At 43.0% G+C, this 20,818-nt stretch overlaps 1 protein-coding gene across 3 annotated transcripts in view; it reads left to right on the top strand.

The window, feature by feature from the left end:
• Nucleotides 1-20,818, top strand: part of TEAD4 (TEA domain transcription factor 4) — a 50,891-nt gene that overhangs the window by 10,436 nt on the left and 19,637 nt on the right. For all 3 annotated transcript variants that reach the window (XM_018908292.3, XM_030235011.2, XM_050978134.1), the window contains 2 exons: nt 3,758-4,012; nt 20,116-20,180. In XM_018908292.3, the coding sequence (XP_018763837.1) occupies nt 4,006-4,012; nt 20,116-20,180 (72 nt within the window). In that variant the 5' untranslated portion in view covers nt 3,758-4,005. The remainder of the gene's footprint in view (nt 1-3,757; nt 4,013-20,115; nt 20,181-20,818) is intronic.

Genomic DNA, 20,818 nt, shown 5'->3' with positions numbered 1-20,818 from the left:
GTCATTTAGCACAGGGTTTAACCCCCAGCTTCTTTTTAGTTTGCTTTGCTTACTTTAATGAGTAGTCATCTTGGCCACCGAGTTCAGATCAACAGTGCAGGAAACAGAAGGCTTGAAAGTGTTGAGCCAAAGCAGAGACCAACAGATCAGATAGCACTCAACCAGGACTCCCTGAATTACTGGCTATTGCTTCTGGCTCTGAGTATTGCCTGGGACTGCACATGGAGCTTACTAGTTTAGCAATGTTATTTAAGACAACTTTGCAGGCCTTTTGAGCCTTTGGCATCTTAGTGATCTAGGGGCATAGAGTTAGCAGGATTTTCATGGCCATTTCAGTCTATGGAATTTCTTCGAATTATCAAATAGAAGTAAAAGTTTTGCTGGTGTGCTTTGTAATCTGAGTAATTACAGAGGTTTTAGCTGGAGATGGCCAAACATCCTTGATTTTATAGTCTGTATGGTTCCCCATTTTTCATCATCCCTCAGGAATAGCTTTAGTACCAAGAAGGGAAAGCAGAATCAGGACCCAAGGTGTAAAAAAGTTGGGATTGACCACAATAGCACACTTTGGTTCTTGCTGACCTGCTGTAGCTTGAGATTAAACTAACATTGCTGGGCAAGGCACGGAAAATTAACATTTAAAAAAAGTGTCTGGTCACTTCAAGATGTATATAATTTATTCTGTCACTGCTATTATGTTCAACATCTCCCTTGATGTTGATCTCTCACCAACGATAGAAAGTTCACATATTCTGTCTCTGGCTTTGTGGACTTCTCTTAAGGTATGAATGACATCTGCTCAAGTCAGTGCAACTTTTCTTTAAGGTTTGGAGAGCAGAGTCTGGAGAGTTGACACCGCACTGAATAGGACATGTTTTCTCCTCCAGTTGTTCTGGAGCTTGGATTAGAATGGATCCAAATTTTCCCGTGTCACCAAAAGCACTTAGTGCAGATGCAAGCCTTGTAAAATATGAAATGATCAGGGTGTGTGATAGGGGGAGGAGAGTTATGCTTCAGATATATTTATTGAGTTTCAATTTAAGAGTGTGCATGATGAAATCATCTGTTAGGTATTCCCCTGTGTCAGCATGGACACTAAGGAGATGAAAATAACTGGATTCAAAGTAGATGCTTTTTATGGTCATGATGGTCCTTCATCCCCTGGGAGATGACTTTGTCTGTGTGCATTGCTAGAGGATTTGGCTTGACAGCAGACCTGTAGCTTCCAGTGACTGTGGCTTTGGGAGTCTTGTAGTTGAGCAGTTGGAGATGTTTTCACTTGGTGTGAAACCTGCTGGCTCCTGTGAGATTTGCAGCTCCCAGTGCAGGTGGTATGATGAGTACACTTGCTGTCACACCTTGGGTTTCCTTCTGAACCCTCTGTTCTTCAGACTGTCATCACAAGTTAGAACCAGCCTGGGCCTTGTGTTTGTGGATATTTTGATGTGTGTTAAGTGTGGAGGGCCTGCAGAGCTTCCAGGGACTAGGGGTACTTGGGGAAGTACAAAAGGAAGATTTGGAGCAAGTAACTTCTCTTTCCCTGTCAGTGTCTCCCTGTGGAAAACTTACTCCTCTACAGGTACTCCCCAGCAGGACAATCTCTTAAATACTCATGTAATTTTTTATTAGCATCTGTCAGGGAAAGGGGGAATGTTTGGTGAGGGAAGCAACTCTTACCCTTCATTTCAGGGTCTCTTAAGTCACACTGCTAGCCTTGTGCTGGAATGTCTGTCAGTGTGCTGGGATGTCTGTCCCAGTGGTAAAAAAGCCAAGTGTGAGTTCCCCTCTGCCCCTCTCACCTCCCATTTTATTATTTCTTTCCATGTTCATTAAAGCTCTGAAACTGTATACCATGGATCAAGAGGGTTGAAATGATCTCATTATGTAGGTGCTGAAATGAATGGATGGGCTGTGGTAGACAATTTCAGTGATTTGTGTGTTTCAAATACTCTCACAGGAAATAAGTCATGTACTGGGTTTTCTCAATGTCTTTGTGAGCCATTTGTTACAATGCTGCATAGTACACTGTGTCTTAATTATTTGTCTAATTTATATTGTCTACATTGAAATTGGTCAAAGGCACAGTATTCTCTTATTTCCTTAGCTTTTGGTGGGTTTTGGAGATGTAAAATATGTATCTGCTGCCGTCTAAAGTCATTAAGGAGCAGAAAAACCTTCTGAGAGCCAGTGTTGCCAAATCTTTACAATGTCAGGTTTTGAAATGTTGAAGTTCTTAAAGAATATCAGCTTTTATTTAAAAATAAAATCTGGTCATTATGGTCTTGGAGTAGATTTTAAAAACACAAAATCCAAAGAGATAAGAAACTAAAGAAAGACTTGAAAAAAGTTTGTCAGAAAAGTTTCTGGAGTTATGAGCCCTGAATTTTTGAAGTTCTGAGGTTGAATGAATGGACTGTTTTCCCCCTATAATATGGCATGACTGCATGTATTTTTTTTATAGCTAGTTTTTGACAAATACCCTACCCAAATATCTCCTCTGTTCCCCTTTACATTTCCACTGTGATATTTCTGAGCTAGAGAGTTGCCATGTCAGACTTCTCTCCCTACTCATGTTCAGTGCAGGTTTGATGATTCTGCTGCTCTTGGAAAAAAAGTCCTTATTCTGATTTTCTTGCTACCCAGCACAATGTGAGGGAGGGAAGTTTTGAACTCTGGCTGGATTCTCAGATGCTGGCTTGTGAACATTCTTTGTAGCCCAGATAACAGAGCTATTAAAATGATAAACAAACAGCTTTGGGATTAAGGCAGAAGAATTATCTGTGTCTTTAGAAGCCATTTGTCTCCTGCCTGGTTGACTGGAAGTGTCTGTGTGGTCTGAAGTCAATTTCTCAATGAGTGTTTCAGCAGCTCCACTCAAAGGCTTCAGCCTCTCCTGTAGGCATTTATAAGCAGACGATAATTTATTGTAGTTTTCAAGAGCCAGCAGCTGCCTGCTTGGGTTCAATAAGAAACCAATTTCTGCTCCTGCCCAGTGGCAAATCTAATAGCTTGAGACTAGTAAGTGGTGAGGGAGCAGAGAGGCAGAAGAAACTTGAAGGCATTTGCCCAAAGTGTTCTGAGGATGAGCAGTAACAAACAACAGGCTAAGCACCTTAGTTCTTGACTGCATCCTGGTGCTGTCATCCCTGTACTCATGGTGCCTTCTGCTCCTGCCAGGGTATGGTGCTGGGGTCTGGAAGACACTGCATTAAACTGTCTGTCTCCAGCAATGGCTTTTTAAAAGCACAGCTGATCCTTGAGAAGAAATGTCAGTGTTAGAAGTGACCAACTACTAACTCAGATCCAGTGAAACAGTATCTAAGAAAATTTCAACCCCAGTGCTCAGTGATGACTGGATAATTCATCGCTGCTTTAGTCTTTCACACAGACTGAATCCCTCTGTGTGTGCTTTGGAAAGTTAAATGACAGTTATGTGGACAATGACAGTGCAGGGAGAAAGAATTAAGGAGATAAAGACGATAAAGACAAAAATAAAGGAGAGAAGACTCCTGAGGAGAACTGGGAAGTGACAGAATTAATGAACCAAGAGAGATTGGAGCAGGCTGTTTTTCAGAAGGATTTGTAGAAAATGTTTTCATCTCAACACAAATAAAAACCCAACATGTGGTTGAGTTATGGTTTAAGATGAACCTGAAGTAAAACCCCTCCTAACTGAGATTTTTTTTTAAACTTTTTTTGCCTTAGTATCTCCTTGGCGGGTTTCTGACTGCCCGGTGGGCTGTGCTTGCCGTTGCAGGTTCTGAGTCTGCTCCTCCGCGTGGCACCTTGGAGTTTCTAGCTGGCACCATTACCTCCAACGAGTGGAGTTCTCCCACCTCCCCTGAGGGGAGCAACGACTCGGGGGGCAGCGAGGCCTTGGACAAACCCATCGACAATGACGCCGAGGGCGTGTGGAGCCCGGACATCGAGCAGAGCTTCCAGGAAGCGCTAGCCATCTACCCGCCATGCGGCCGCCGCAAGATCATCCTGTCCGACGAAGGCAAGATGTATGGTAAGGAGAGAGAGAGAGAGAGAGAGAGAGAGGGTTCACAACACAAGGCTCCAGACAGCCTGCCCCCTGCCCCAGATGATGCTCTGAGTGAATTCCCTTCTCTCAGGTGTTCCCAGGCTGGTGCTGTTGGTTGCCTGGAGTTCTGTTTAGGAAAATCGGCATGATGGTTTTGGCATTCACAATGCAGAAAGAGATAGGGGACTATCCATATGGTAGATCTCAGAGCTGAGTGTGCTACTGAACTAATCTCTTATGGTTTCATGGTGTGACAAAGCCTATCTTTTATGGTATCTCTTGCTGCTGTCTTCACTGCTCTTGCTGGAGGTAAGAACAGGTAATGGTCTGCATGTCTGGTGCTGCAGGACAGAAGCTCAGCTCATGAAGCCCTGAATGGCTCTGCTGCTGTGCAAACAACTAGACTTTACTACCTACACTTTTCATATGTTAAGGGCAGAAAGTTCTGTGTGCTCCTTTTCATTGTAGTTTGCCTTCTCAGGGCCCTGGCACAAGTATCTTTCTCCTGTGGATTCTTCTCATCTAGCTAACTAGATATCCAACCCTGAGTACAGAGAGGCTCTGGCTTGCAGCTGAAGCAGAAGTCAATTTTATACATGGCAGACATGCTTTTGAATTGGGTTTTTTTTACTTTTTCCACAGTTAAGATTTCTTTTGGTTTTGTTAACCAAAAGCTGGTCTGACCTGGATTCTCTTGCTGAGAATTACAAGAAGCCACCTGGTACTTCAGTGACTAAAATGCAAAGGTCGAATACCCAGTATTTGGTTTTAAGTCCCAAGGTGGACAGTTTCTCCAAAGAGTAGCAAGGATCTTATGGATGACAGCCCTTTCTACCCAGTCGGTGCTTGCTTTCCCCCCCTCCATACATTGGAATCTGCCTGTCTTCACAGGCCCCATCACGGGATGCTCCGTGCATGCCCCGGAGCTTCCTACGGAGCACTTCACAAGTCATTCTGCAGGTTTCTGTCCCTCCATCAGGCCATTGTTCCCCGAGCAAGGGAATGGATTGCTCTGACTGTGGGAGCGTGGGTGGGGTCCTGTTTACATGGCCTTATCTGCAGTGGATGGTTTTACTGGGTACACACATCATTGTACCTGGGAAGAGCAATCAGAGTTGGGTAAGGCTGATCACCCTGAGGCTAATCTGGGGCCAGGATTCTCAGGCAGACATCAATTCCTGCTCTGAGCTAACGCAGAGGTTTTTATGGTTGTGCTATGGAACCAACTGGGGAACTAATCCAGTTTAAAACTAACTTGGCCAGAAAGGGGAAAAGATGTGAACTTTAATTTGGATATTGCCCAGCATCTTGTGCTGGTATTTAGAGAAAGGATGGTGAGACTGGGAATGAGCAACCATGACTAAGGTTAAAGTAGGACTGCTCCTTTAGGGACTGATGCTTGCTTAAAATGTTACCCAGACGAAAATTTTACCTGAGAATCCACCCCATGGTTATGAAGCACGAGCTAGTGACATGCCTCTTATTACTCTATGTCTGCACTGCTTTTCATGATGGGTGACTTTTAAATTACTGGTGAAAAATAACAGTTTTGTTTTAAGAGTGCATTAATTTACTGGACATTTTGCATGGTTCCTGAAGTATTTCAGCTTTGGAGTGAATGTATCAGAGCAGAGAGTGAAAGACAAAGAAATGAGAGCAAAAGTGAAGCACAAAGGGAAACAGAAACCTGTGACACTTGGCTGGGCTTGAGTTAGTTTGGTGTCAAGTGGAGCACACCTAGTTGACTGGACTGGTGAACTGCAGAAGGTAAATAACCCTCTTGCAGGGTGAAAAGTTTAGGGTAGGCTCAGGGAGAAGAAATGGAGAGCTTTTCTGCAAGCCCTCCCCCACTAGTCCAAATGGGACAGTGTCCCTGCTTGCCTTCAGTGCACCTGTTCCTGGTGTGGATGGTTGGTTCAGTGTGCTCCTGACAGAACCCAGGCACTGATTTATGCCCTCCTTTGCTTACTCGTCTCCAGGATCCAAGCCAAGGAAGTGGGGCCCTGTCTGGGATCTATAGAAAGATATGACCGGGCAGGGAGAATAAATATAGTCCCTGATTTCATCTTCAGTGCTCACAAGCCAGCTTGTGGAACAGGGCAGGCTCGCTGTGGAGCTGGCCCTGCCTCGGAAGGGATGGGTATTTATCCACCCTGTGACTGACTTGCACAGAACTCTCTGGACCAAAGGGTGAGGTGTATATGCCCCTTTCCCCTGACAAAACTGGGACCATTTCACTGTTTCTCACTGAGGAGTGGCTCGTGTGGTTTTGGGCAAGATATTCCAGGTCTCAGAATTTTCTTCTACATGCAATTTATATGCTTTTCATCTTTGTGAGGCAACCTGTTGTTAGTTCAAAGTTGGCAGATTTTAGCTGAAGTGTACTGAGGCAGTATGAAGAATATGTGCTGTTTTGCTTAAATGCATTTAAAATTGTACAGATGTGTTTCAACCTCTACACAGGCCTCATGCTCAGGTTGCCATGCCTCTTCAAAGCTGGCTTGTTTACACCTCTTTAGACAACACCCTGCTGATTGCAGAGTGAACAGGATTCAGTCTTCACTCCAAAGTCAGCCAAGCTCTTCTCTGTACACTGATAATCTGTGTCCTGATTCCTTTGCTGCCTTTCCTTTCATTATCTTTTCCCATACTAGACATGCTCCATTTCTGCATGGAGGCAGCATCCTGGCTGAGTAAGCTCATGGCACAGCCCTCTCTGGGTGCAAGCCCTCACTGGCCTTTCCAGCAGGCTTTGCTGACCACCTGCTTAAGCACAGGCAGCTGTCTGGTGTGAAATGGAATGCTGTCCTTTCTCCTAATCGTTGTGTTGACATTAGAAGCATGGAGTCTGGGGCACTTTCTGCTCTGGTGACTTCGGGTCCCACTAAGGTCTTGCAGAATAATTTTATGAGTCCTGCCTGCTAGAGCACTGCGGGGGTACAGCATTACAAATCGGTCATTTATGTTTTCCAACAATGTTTTTTCATGGGAGAAATCATACCTGTAACATTTGTGCTAAATAAACTGTCACAGAATTAGGTGTTGGGTGTCTCCTGGCATCTTCAGTACTGATGTAGAGAAAGTAGAGTGAAAAAGCTTAGCACCTTTGTGAGATATTCATGGGGATGTTAAATAGACCAGATCTCCCAACATTACTGAGAGCAGAGAAATAAGAAATAGCAACTTGCAAAATGATACCTTTTTTGACGTTACAAGAGGGACAGTAAGATCTTGGAAAAAACCTGATGATTATCTTAGCTGTCCAGTGCTCCCTCCCACTGCAGGAACACCTGGCTTGGAGCACCTTCTTGCAAGAGGGGCCAGAATTGGTGGCAGTTTGTTAGATGGCTGTTCTGAAGGAGTCAGTAGTTTGGCAGCTGCTTTTCGAACAGCTCAGCCATTTCTGTGCTGAGCAGGGAGGGGCAGACAGCTGGGGGCAGTCATCCATCTCCCAGGCTGGTGCCATCTGTTTGTGAACTGCTGATAGGAAATACTTAAAGATGTCCAAAGCTTAGAGGCTGAGTGATAGAAGCAGGACAGTCAGCCATGTTACTACTTGGTTAAAACTTGGAGCAGGCAGTGGACCACAAAGTCTTGCTTTTGCAACATGACTTAAGGTGGGATGAAAGGTCAGTCTGATGCTAAAAGCTGCCAGGTCACAGATGGTCCCTCCCACCCCTATTCTGAAATGATTAGGTAAATTTGCAGGATAATGCCTTTATCTCAATGGGATAAGTTATCATTTAATGTTCTCCCCACCTCAAAGAGTCACTAAAAGTAGAACTGAAAAGCAAAGGCATGAATCCACAGAAGCATAAAATATACACTGCCTGTCCTGGCTCATAAACACTTCTTCAGGGGAGGGAGGAGCATGATTGTTATTTAAAATATGGAAACTTATAAGGTGAGAGTCTTCAAATGCTTTCCTCTGTATTATAGTTTAGCATCTTACCTATGTTTCAGTCAAATCTATTGAAACATGCTGAGAATGTGCTCAGTTGACACTGAACTGTATGTTCCAGGTAATTGCAAAATTTCTATTTCAGCTGTGATATCCCACAGAGAGATACTTCTGAAGCTCCTATCCCTTCCATTATTATGACCTAGTGAACTCCAGAGTAGCCCTTTTTCCCATGATTTTGGAAGAAAAAAGGAAACTCATATTTTAAACAATAGAAGACAGACAAAACTTGGATTAGTGGACAATTGGTCAGGATGCAGACTTTGCCCTCCCCTCTGGTGGTAGGTGTAATGTTTCTGGAGTTGCTTAATAATGAGGTTTTGTTTCACTCAGTCATCTTTCAACTTTGCTTTTGTGTGGCTCTGGTTCTTTGTTGTCAACTAGAGGAAGCCAGACTTCTGGAGACATGAGCAGTGGGTTGAACTTCTGCTGGTTTGTCATGCTTTTCCTTCCATCTCCTTTGTAAGCCAAGTTTATGGTTCTTTGTGTTAAGCTGTATGTCAGTTTAACTTGTGTTTTCTCCATGCAAGCATAAAAAGAAATATTTTTACATTAATTCCAAGCATTTCTTGAATATTGAGAAATTTGCCACTTTTGAAATACCAACCCACCAGGAATCTTCTTGCAGTTAATAGTACTGGCTGTGGCATCTTTCCTTGACATGCTTAGTAGTGAACATAAATATGGTAGCAATCTTATTGTGTACTACATGTTATCAAAATTATTGTGACCCCTTTTGTGGGGGCTTCATTCTGTTGGTTAATAAGGGGCACAAATTTTTCCTGTCCCTTTTGATTTTTTTAGCAGCTTTGTAGTCCAATATTTATCTGTCAGGCTTAAAACCACATGAGCTGTGTAGTACTAAGTTTTCCCCATTGTATATGTCTGCAGCCACAGAGTTTTCATCATGTTTAAGTGACTTCACTGGCAACATTGCATTACCCTTATGGTTCTTTTTTTTTTTTAATTCTCTAAGAGTTGATTTGTAGTGGTATATTGTCAGAAAGGCACTTGGTTTGGGTTTTTTTTCAATTTTTTTTTTTTTTAGATAACTCATCTAGTTTAAGTGATTTCTAACTTAGTAGGCCAGATTTATGTTTTGTAGGTGTATCCACTCACCTGCCTTTTAACTGAGAGACTGTTTATATTTCATTTTTCAGCCTTTTCCCTCATTGCACGTTTTTGTCTTGCTCCTGCTCTTCTTCTGGATAACTACACATTTCCATTGATTTTTCTGAAAAGTTTAGTTTTAAAAAGCCTTAGTGCTATTTTATATTTTAAAACCCATTTCCTTCTTTCACAATTAGGTTTAACACTATCAGTTGCTAATTTGCTCTTACTTACTCTTATTAATTAACCAAATTATTAATTATTTCTCTTACTTACTATTATTAATTAACTAATTATTGCTCTTACTCTTATTAATGAACCAAATCTGGGAACAAAACCCAGCCATGGAAAATGAAAGTTAATAGTGCCCAGTGACTTGGGTTTCTTCTCTCTTTAAAACCAGTGCATGTAAAGCTATCTTCTGGACAGGTTTCTGCAAACACATTACCAGAAAGATCTTAAAAACAGGGGGTGAGTTCTGAGAAGAGCAAGCATACCAGACTTAGCATTGAGCTCTGGGGGTTGAAGGGACTGATTTAGGAGGAAAGATTAAAGTAGCTAAATATACATAGCTTGGCTAAGTGATGACTGAAAGGTGGAGGGTGGGGGGACACATAATAACAGTCTAAAAATATTTGAAGGGTGTTAACATTTAGGAGGGAGAGGGATTTTATGTGGAACATGTGAGCATGACGAGGATTAATGGGGGAGAAAGAGAGAATATAGGATGGATATCAGCAAAGGCTTCAGGACAACATGGTGCTCAGTGCTGAGGGATCTCTCTCCTCTGAAAGGCTACAGTGGAAGTGCTGTTGATGGGGGCTTTTAAAATTGTATCAGACCAAACTATGAGGATTGTATTTGTAGAACTAGTCCCAAGATTGGTGTGTGTGCATGTGCGCATGTACATCTGTGAGTGAGAGGAGGCTTCCAGATGGGAAGTGCTGTGGTTTTACACAGGAAACAGGAGAACAGTGGGCATTAGGTGGCTTTACCCTGTAAATGTCTGCATTTTTTTGTAAATTGTTAGTATTGTGATTCATACTACCTGTGGATTTGTGATGTGAGCATGTTTATTTAAGTGATTGACGCAAGAGCCCTTCCTTAGGTCTGGAACAAAAAGAGCAGACTTCTAGGTAAATTCCAGGAGTGCTTTCTCAGAGTTTGTCTTCTGTCAATTAGCCAAACATTGAGTAGAGGAGGATGACAGCACTTCTGAAGAAAGGGTGTGCATATACATAGAGGGAGCTGATAATGTCAATATGCAGATTGTGTGGACACCTGGCCTAGGAAAAAAGGAGCTCACAGTACTTCTTCAGTGCAAGTATGAAAAACCTATCCAGGTGAACTTTCTTTAAAGTCTCTTTCAGAGGCATTCCTTAAACATTCTTTAAGCAAAACCAGTGTGAGACAACATTACCTTTCTATTTTCTAGTACCCGAAGTGAAGGGAAGCTGCTTGTTCAGAAAAAGGCAGTTTTACAGCCAAAAGAACAAGCAGCATTCTCATTCATGTAGGATCCAGATAATGAGCACAGGAGAGCTCGGGCTGTCTATTGGTCTAAACAGTTGCTCATTAGCTAATCCATAACAAGCCCTGTATTGTCTGTGTGTGGTGAAGATCTGGGCAGCAAAACTGGGAAGGCTGTGTGCAGTTTGTGCCCAGACAGATGGTCTTGTAAATCTGTTGGTCCCTGGCAGAGCTGACTGAAACCTCTGGGGCCTGGGTACACCTGCTGCTGAAGGGTGCACAGCCAGCAGCTGCTGCTCGTTGCTGTCACCTTGAACTTGTGACCCATCTCCTGGGTACTCCTTCACGCTCTCAGCCTCACTCCATGCACATAAACAGCCAGAGTCTTGCTCTGTCTCTGGCTTCTTGAAGGGGAAATGACACCTTTTATGTAAAATGCCTTCAGAACCACTCCTCTTTCCTCTTGGGTTTGATTTGTACAATAGTTGCAAATGCTTTTCCAGGAGTCTGTGGGCAGGAGTGCAAGGAGTGTGACCAATGCTTGCTGGGGTAACCCAACAGCAGTGCCCAAGCTGCTGACTGCAAGTGCTGCAGACTCAGGCAGGTTTCTAAGCATGGCAGTGTTGCAGGGAAACACACAGCACATGGGGCACTCAGTTCAGTGCTGCTTTCAACCCTGACTGGGGATTAGGAGTGCTCCTGCATATAAACACAGCATCATTGGCTTTGGTTGTAGAGTGATAGAAAACGGTGCTGGGAAAGACCTTCAAAAATAATTTCATCTGCTCCTGGGCCCAGAGGCAAAGCCAGCTGTGCTTGTGATGTTAATTTTTAGTCTGATCCTTTATGGCTAAAGTTGTGGGAAAGTGATTTGACAAATCTAGATATAGAAGTTTTCATATAGAAGGTAGCTGAAGCACATAGATTTGTGCAAATTCCCTTCTGGATCCATGTGCATGTTTAGGTACCTCTGCAGCTTAAGTAGTTTTGGCGTCCCCATGTTCCTGCTCTCCTGCCTGGAATCATGGTTGCCCAGTTATCTATCAGATTTACACTGTAAACTCAGTCAGGGAACAGGAACTTAGAGAATCTGGAACAGAATTGTGCTGGTTTTAGAAGGAAGAGAGCAGGGTGGGAAGGAAGAGGGAATATCACAAGCCATTGTAAGGAATTTTCATGATCTTGGCAGAATTCACCTATTACCCAGACCAGTCCCTGGGTGACTGTGTAATTATTTAACCTGTGGTTCTACTAGGTTTTTCTGTTCACCTTCTCTTTACACCTGTTACAGAGTGTGACATCTTTAACAACTGTTCTTGATAATGTTGAGATGGTGTAGAGCTGTTGTGTTGAGACCAAGAGTATATTTCCTTCAGAAATGGTGAGATGGCCTTACAGATCACAGTAGAAGAAAAGAGGGAGTTGCCACTCTTGTTTCCTTGCTCCCCTGCTCTGCTTCTAGTTTTGTGCTCCTGTTCTTTAGGCAATTTCAGTTTCTAGTAGACTCCTTGTGGATACATGTTAGATTGCTGAACTGATAGCAAACTAGGTTGGCAAAATGAGCAGGACAGATTTGTGCCAGATTAGAGTTGAACTCACCCATGGTACAGTCTGGTGAGAGGCAGGGAAGGGGAAAGGCAACCACATTTTTCAGGACTGTCCAGGCATTTGTTTCTGCTGATTCTATAGCTTAATGGCTTAAAGTGATCACAAGCAATGGATGCACTGCAAATCATGATGCTATGAACTGAAGCTGAGGGGTGGCAGCATTCCACTTAAGAAAGCAGTATCCATTTAATGCAAGAACAGTCTCTGGGTTCCTTTGCTCTCCTTGAGGCTGCTGTGTAATTCTCAGTCGTTTGGCTGGGACTGGATCCTGGTGTAAGTCTTAGATGCCAAGTGAAGCAGTCATGACTCCTCACAGGACTGAGCCAGACCAGAGCAGCTGCCCTAAGAACTGCATGGTCTGTGCTGGTCTTGCAGCTCTCACAGACTCCTTTTAGCTCTAATTTCTGTTGTACCTGAAGCTTTGAGTGCTTGATCAGCACTCATCTGGGCTTGACCAGGCATGACCAGCCTGTCATCTGGGAACATGCACAAGATTAGCACTTGGGGCAGAAATCTGCCAGAAACTCTGTACTCTTGGTGCTGGCAGGAGCAGCTGACCACAAAATCAGTAGAAAGGCTTAAGTTTTTGCTGTCCCTTAAGACAACATCACTGAGAATTGCTTTCAGATGCCCCACAGTTATTAGAAGATACCAAAATGAGCAGACATTTATTGATCTAAGGAAGAACAGGAAAAATTAGCAGATGTCCAGGTCTGTAATGTAGAACTTGGAAGTGTCTTAGTGCCTCAATAAGGTCATTCTCAGGCGTCCCAAGAGACTGAAATCTGTTGGTTTGACGTGCCTTTCCATGTAGGATTGTTATTGGCTCTTTCAGGTGTTACCTGATACGCTCCCTGGCATATGAAGGACTCATGTTACTATATGCAGCTGCTTTGGGGTAATTGTGGGATTTCCCAGCCAAACTGAATCTAACCACTTTCTGTAGGATTCTTATCAGTCTTAACCCTGGGAAGTGCCAGAACAAGTCCCAGCTTTGCTCCTTTTGCAGCCCTTACCGTGTGTATGGAAGAGTGCTTATTGGATGGATTAACTTACATTTCTGTGGCCTGAGGCGATAATGTGGGAAAACACAGCTGATGAGGACGCTTAATTTATGCACTGAAAAGCACCACTGAAGACGGAGGTGTGGTGAAGAGCTGCATTGCCTGGAGCTTCCCATTAGGCTGAAGGGAGGGACTTCTGCCCGTGTATATTGTTGTACCTTAGAAAATGCTCACCTTTACAAGGAATAACTCCACATGCCCTTGGGGCAGTAATTAGAAGGCAGTTTAACGCTGTTTAGCCTTTAGACAAATGATGCAAGCACAGGAAGTGCCTTGCCCATTTTCTTACCAGCCTGTTTGTGTGTGAGGGTTAGGTGGAGTACAGTTCCAGGCTATGGTTTCTCCGGTGGCAAAACTGGTTTAAGAAGTTCTGCACCGATTCTTCCTCTGTTCTCTTGGCTGTGCCACTGCCGTGGTTAATGTGACCACAAAATGAACTAGTTCACCAATCCATTTAAAAATAGTCTCATGGGGGGGAAAAACAAATCAAAACCAACAAAATCCATATGAGGATGGGGAGTTTTATTTTTTTCGTTATTGGTAATTAGAGTGGTGCATGTCAGTCTTTCCTCCCCTGTCCCCCCTCCCCTTTTCCCATCAATTTAGTTGGTACAGCTACACACAGGAGTTGATGGAATGTTGCAGGAGGAGGAATGATGAGCTAAGGAGAGGAAAACCTCTTCCCTTTGTTGTGACTACCCCCATGGTGACTGACTTTTCATTTATCTCCAGTACTTGTTTGGAACCAGTAAGAGGCTTCCCCAGAACTGCAGGGTCTGTAATTATTATCCCCCAGATATACCTTGTGTGAAGCATCTTAAACTGGCCATCAAGAAACAGCAGTTTCTAAATGGTGCTAGCACTGTTTGGGTTTCTGGTTGTGAATTGAGGCTGTGCAGTGGCAAAGGAAAGGGGTAAACACCTTTCCAGCAGGAGACCTTTTACACAAGAGAGGGCTTCAGTGTTTAGACCAGTTAGTAAATGAGACAACTGAGTTTTATGAGCTCGGACAGATGAATCACCCGACTGCCATGTGAGGGGCTTGACTGGTGCATTCTGCCCAGCAAATAAAGCTTTGAATTTGTCATTTCAGAAGAGGAAGGAGCTCAGAACTTGCACAGTCAAATGATGAAAACTGGTATTTTGGGGAAGAGCTGACTGTGATGGTGTTAATCACTTCAAGGTTGTGTTTTCAGGCTTTGGCTGTTACGGTGTTTTTCAGAAATACTGGCCTATCCTTCTTTGATTCTTTATCTCAAAATCCCCTTATTGTAGGGAGTGCATGAGCTTAGAGAGAGAATTGTTGTGTGGAAGTTTCATCCTGAGCAAATTCAAGCAGCAAATAAATGATCAGAGTGAGGAATTTTTCTTCTTCCAGCTGAATATAAAACACATTGGTGTGTGTAACTCTGCTATGGGAACTCCAACCTGACTATTGAAGTTCTGCTCTGGTGGGGTCAAAGATGTCTTCATAGGATGGGTCAGTGCCATAAATGCAATATGGTTTTCCATGGTGATGGGAAATGATCACTCTGTGATGGTCATAGAGGTGTATTAAGTTCCAATACTGCCTCCTGAGTAGAGGAACCAAACAAAATCTTCTCACCAAGGCTCTGGTGAAAAAACATGGTTTATGATGAAAAGTAAGTCTTAATAAAGGTAGCATTAAAACTTTATTATATTAGTAAAAGTTGGATGTCTGTGCATCTCGATAACCATAAAAAAGACAAAAATGTGGTTTCTGACACATGTAGCCCTATTTCTGGAACAGCTGATGTCCAGGAAGACATTTAGCATAGCTGGGAGGAGGAAGCAGTGGAATGAGAGATGGGAAGTAAAGCTGCGCAGGGAGCTATGGATGGGGAAGACCCCAGTGGCCGTTGGTCCTGTATGGTCATGCCAACCACACTACTTTTGTCTAAAAAGTGTCTGTCTGGTAAGACTTGGTTGGCAGTCAGTTTTGCTTTGTATGCATAGAGAAACACTGACATTTGGTGGACAGATGAGGTGTCCTTACCTTCCCTCTTTTGTCTAGATTTATTTGTCTGATGCACTCAGTTCATTATGTTTATGCTGATTGTGACCAGCAGTTAATTAAATAAGTTCAAGGTGGTAGTCATGTCCCAGGAGATATCAGTAAGTGACACAAGAAGATTGAAATGAGAGTTGAGATGGCTTTCTTGACCTTGCTTTGAAAAACTTTTCACTGGATACAGCTGGATAGTTGCTTCTCCTATAGAACTACTTATAGGTAGTTGTGTTTGCTTTGGGTGCAGAAAGATACTGAATCTGCAAGAAACATGCCATTTCCATGAAACATGACACTTCCATGCCATTTCCCACTGGAAGGATTTTGATCACTGAATTCTTTGACCTCACTTTCCTTGGCAACAGGTGTGTGAGGCAGTGTAAGTGTTAAAGAGATACTGCTTACAAGAGGCAGAAAAATTAATATACCTTTACTAACAGAAAGTCAGCATGAAGCTTTGAGGTAGGACTGGAAAATGCTCTCTATGGTGATGGGAATTCCCTTTGATTATCCCTTTTCCTTACAGGAAGACACTTCTCTGCAGTTGTATTCAAAGATGCACAGGTGTAAAATGGAGAATCCAAAAGCCTCCTTATTCACTTTTCTTAGCAATTCCTTCCTGCATAACTACTCAGTGCGAAATTTTGCAATTTAGTGTAAGACGGAATGGGAGGCAAATTGCTGCCCTTGGAAATGTATCTGTTCAGAATGGGAGGTAAAGAACATAAGGCAGTATCTCTTGACTGCTTTTTTTTTTCTTTGGTGCCATGCTTCCCAGGGGAAGGCTCCATGGAGGATAGAGGTGCTGTGCCACGGTTGGAATGTTGGCTGGAGCTCCGTGAAACCCAATGCGCGGTTTCGACAGAGGAGTCACAACTGTTGGCAGGTTCTGGTGACCATGGCAGACCTCAGCGGGAGTTATTCTAAGAACACAACATATGATCAGATTACTGAGGGACACTTTACATGGCTCTAAAAAATGAACCATCTGACAGTTTATGACAGCTCTGCCCGTTCCAGCCAAGTGAGGAGTGCTGGTCTTTGCTGACCCTGCAGCCGGGGTTGTGGAACAAAGGTGCCTTCCAGAGCCTGTGAGCCTACAGGCTTCCAGCCACACAACACCTGCTTACATCTAACTACTGATAAGAAACACAAAAGACATTTAGGACTTGCTTCTCTTGTAGTTTTGATTCATGGTAATGTAATACTGCCTTGCTGCAGTTTACTGGGCTTGGCAATTTACATAGTTCTATATTTAGTAATCCCTGTGATGAATGTCTTTGTAGAGTGATCTGTTTGTTTGTTGGTGGTTTTTTTGTTTAGCCTTTTTTTTTTCCTTTTTTTTTTTTTTTTTTTAATTTCTTGTGCTACCAGTATTTTTATTACCTTCATATAACCTGCCACTTTTCTGTTTTAACCTGACTGTGAGGACACACTTCTGGAATACGAAGACTGTATGAGAGATATTAGCAAGTGGAAAGTGAACTCTAAAACTGGAAATTTTCATGATCTACAGTTAAATGCTCTCTGTGTAGTTTCTTTCTAGAGAATTTCTGCACTAGTATCTAATATCTGCAATATGTACAACAATTTCCCCTCCCACTAGTCTTTTTTGGTGAAGTACATGGCCTGAGAGAACTTTGCAAATTTTGCTGCTGCTGTTGTCAAAGACAAACAGTTAAATACACACTTATGGAAATACCTCCCAGTTTCCCAGGCCTGACTATAGTTTATTGTCTCTCCTCCCTGCTTCCTACTTAGTTTCCCTTCTTTTGTTCTCTCTAACACTCAGTCCCTCTTAATTCCTTTGATGAGATGCTGGGTGACTGAGGAGACTGGCATCACTGTGTAAAGGTCTCTTTCTGCCAGTTCCTGCTTTTTTTTTGTTTTGTTTTCTTTCCCCTCTGGTGCTCCTTGTTTCTAGCTGTTTCTCATCTCTGCATGGGTTTTCAGTGGGCTGCAGTCCTTTCAGGGTTGTCTCTGCTCTGGCATGGCTACTGCAGTTGCCTCAAAGTGTTCTCCTATCACGGAGCAGCTTTTACCAAGGTGACTTTTCCAGCCACATCCCCAGGAATGTTCCCTACCACATGTCTCCTTTTCTCAATATTAATCTTTTTACATATCTTGTATTTCTCTGTGCATTCTCATGTCTCTTTTTGTGGTTCCTCTTGTGTCTCCTATCCCGACTGGCTGTTGCCTTTTCCAAAATACATTCGAGTGAAGGTAGCTTGTGCTCCTCTGGTTAAGGATTTGATGGATTGATTGTTATTTTCATCCAGTTTGGTGGTGGCTGGAATTGACTGTGACTGGCACAGAGCTGTTCATGGCATCCTCTCACACTGATTACCCCTGCAGTCCCTTACTGCTGCAGCAGAATAATGTTCTGTCTGACTGTTCAGCCTCCATAATTTCTTTACTTGACACACTACAAATATCAATTTGCTCCATAAAATTTATTGTATCTGGTTGAGAATCCATTGAAATTAGTTTTACAAGGATGACCCATAATTGAGCCAGTGTCTGGAGAGCTCCCATGTGTTCAGATTTTCAGAATAGCTTGACACGTGCCCTTTAGAAGTTTGCCTGAAATTCTCCACCTCCACTTCTTCTCAAGGCTTCTCTTTTCCATTAACTCATTGGCCTCGCCTCTCAAAGGGTCCTCTTGTTGAAACAAAAATTCCCTTCTTCTTTCTTTATAGATAATAGGATTTGAGTGCCTTGCTTTGTTCATCACATTTCCCATTTCTGATGTGTGTCAAACAGTCCTGAAATTTCTTACATGTTGGCATCTGTCTGAGAAGAATCACTTCAGTTGTTTCTTACCTTTCAGCTTGGATCCATGTCTAAACAGATGGAAGCTTTGAGAAGCAATAAATGTTATTGTTGGCACTAGAGGAAGGTGGTGTGGATGTGTGTTACTATAATTGGTCTCAGCTTTGTGAAAATGCTTTATGTGGGTTGGAAGAGAAGCCAGGTGGAAGGTGGCAGAACAGCATCTGCTCCCCCCAAACTCTCCTGGCCATGTTGCTGTGCTCACCAGAAACTGTGGGAACTGAAGAGGTCAGTGCATACAAGGCAGGGCATTGTGTTTCTGGCACAGACACAGTTCCTAATTTGTGTTTACCGGAGCTGGAGCGGATTTCTCAGCTACAGACCTGTTTCTTGTCCCAGGGGAATAAGGGGAGCTGCTACAAAGACACCATTAGGGAAAGATTAAGATCTGTATATGTAAAATGTGTTCCCATTCCTATGTGTGCATTGGTTGTGTTTCATGAACCTGGCCTAACTGCAGTCATGGACATTTGCATTATTCTGTTTCAGAAACAGATGGAATTAAGGGCTTTGCCGGTCCTTCCCTAAAGGCTTGAGTGGTCAATTTCAGCAGTCTTTCCTTGAATACACTTTATTTCAGGGTTGAGAGAAATAAGAGTTTAAAATAGAAAAAAGTTATTGCTTTTTCATCAAATATTTAACTACTGGAATAGTTAATACTGATAGTTTAATGCTGATTTCACTGCTTGCTATTTCATGTCTGTGATGTCCTAATATACAAGTTCTTTGCCCACAAACTTTTAACAGACAATACTGGGATTTTATAGATTTGTTCTAAAAAAACTTCAGAAGAGCTGTGGCTTTATTTCCTGGTTCATTCCTGCTTCATTCTGCAAACACTTGCAGCCATACCAAGATGTCTCACAGCCTTGCAGCTCCTACTCCCTAGTTTTTATTGCAGTACTATCTTGATATTACTGTGGTCACCACAAATGGTTTGTTTTGCAGAGCCTGCGCTTTCTCTGTCGTGTTTTCTGCTTTGAACCAGCCTTGAGTTCAGTCATGTAACTTCTGCCTTTCTGTTTCTGCTCTTAATTCCTCCATCTCCTGGAAGACAATAAAATCTGTGTGACTGCTTAGATGTGATACATTGGGAGCCAGTGTAATAAAGCTGGATAGTCTGCCTGCAGGAGCCTGAAAGCACTTGTAATTCACTGTATCATATCACACTGATAAATTCTGTGTAGCTGTTTCCATGTGCTTCCCCATTGTTGTTTATTTTCTTGGACTCAGTTACACAGAGTGACAGGCTCCTTTTGGTTGGAAGGGATCTTCAGACTGCCTAGTCTGGCCCTGCTGCTCAAGCAGTGTGCAGTAGGTTGTTACTATCCTCCAGGGATGGAGACTACAGCCTCTCTGGGTAGCCTGTGCCAATGTTTAACCACCCTTAGAGTAAAAAAAGGTTGGGTTTTTCTTTCTTTCTTTTTTTTAAAATTGTTTTTAGACAGAATTTTATATGTGCTAATTTGTGTCAGTTGTTCTTTGTTCTGTCACTGGGCACTATTGAGAGGAGGGTGCTCCCTTTTTCCCTTCATTGCCTCCCGTCAGGTATTTATGTTATTATTATTGATTAAAAACTGCCCCTAAGCCCTATCCAGGCTGAACAGACCCAGTTCTCTCAGCCTCTCTTCATAGGATACGCTGAGTGGAGCTGAAGGATCACTTCCCTTCACCTGTTGGCAACTGGGATTTGCCAAAAAGTTTGCATTGCTGCCTCACTGTCACCTCATTGTCAACTGGGACCCCATCCATTTGTTCAGCCAGTTTTCACCAAGCCCCTGGTCCAACTATCTATCCCAAACCTTGACAGTTTGCCTATGAGGGTGTTATAGGAGACTGCTCCTAAAACTCAGACTTCTACCTTGTGCACTAATAAGCTCCTTTCTAAGAAAAAAAAAGAGTGTGACAGTATCATCCTGCTGCTGATCTCTGTAGATGCACAATGGAATTATTTATCTTTTTCATTGGGGTCACTGCTTTCTAAACTTGGATTTGCATTATTCCTCTGTTCCAGGCCGAAATGAGTTGATTGCCCGCTATATTAAGCTGAGAACAGGGAAAACACGCACAAGGAAACAGGTAAGTGTACAGTTTTCCCTGGTAGGATTAGCTTCTTTAGACCTCTTGAGGTTATGAGGGCTAATGAGAACAAATTTCTTGCTGTTTGCTTGTTGTAGTTTCTGACTTTGCTGGAGCGAGGTTGTTGTGCTGAGCTGGTTAGTAAGAATGGCAGGAGGAGTCAGCTCAGGCATTTTACAGGAGGGTTATAACGCTCTTGTCTGCCAATCATATCCTGACCCACAAATTTTTCTGCTGTTAAATAGCGTGATTTTATTTGCTTGGCCACCTAATGAGTGTTTCAGGGAGCACCAGTGGTTCTCTGCATGAAGATTTCTTGTTTAGCTCAAGCAGGGAAGTCAGCAATGATGATTTTGAAAATACCTGGCACGCGAGATGGAAAAGGAATAAGGAATCTTTGTCATTTGGGCATGAATATCCAGGCTATGCTGGACAAAGCACTGAGCAGCCTAGGCCTGCCTTAGATGGCCCATCTTTGCATGCCCTCCACCCTATTTCATGGCACTGGAGTTATGTTCAGAAAAGCAGCTTATTGTTACCCCCAAGCCCTCCTACCCCCAACTCTAAATAACTGCCTAATTCTACAAGAGACTAACAAATATTCCTCTGGAATGAACATGGAATTTTGTCTTTCAATG

The sequence above is a fragment of the Serinus canaria genome, chromosome 1, assembly GCF_022539315.1.
Source record: "Serinus canaria isolate serCan28SL12 chromosome 1, serCan2020, whole genome shotgun sequence".
Classification (NCBI taxonomy): domain Eukaryota; kingdom Metazoa; phylum Chordata; class Aves; order Passeriformes; family Fringillidae; genus Serinus; species Serinus canaria.
This window is presented reverse-complemented; position numbering and strand designations above follow the sequence as displayed.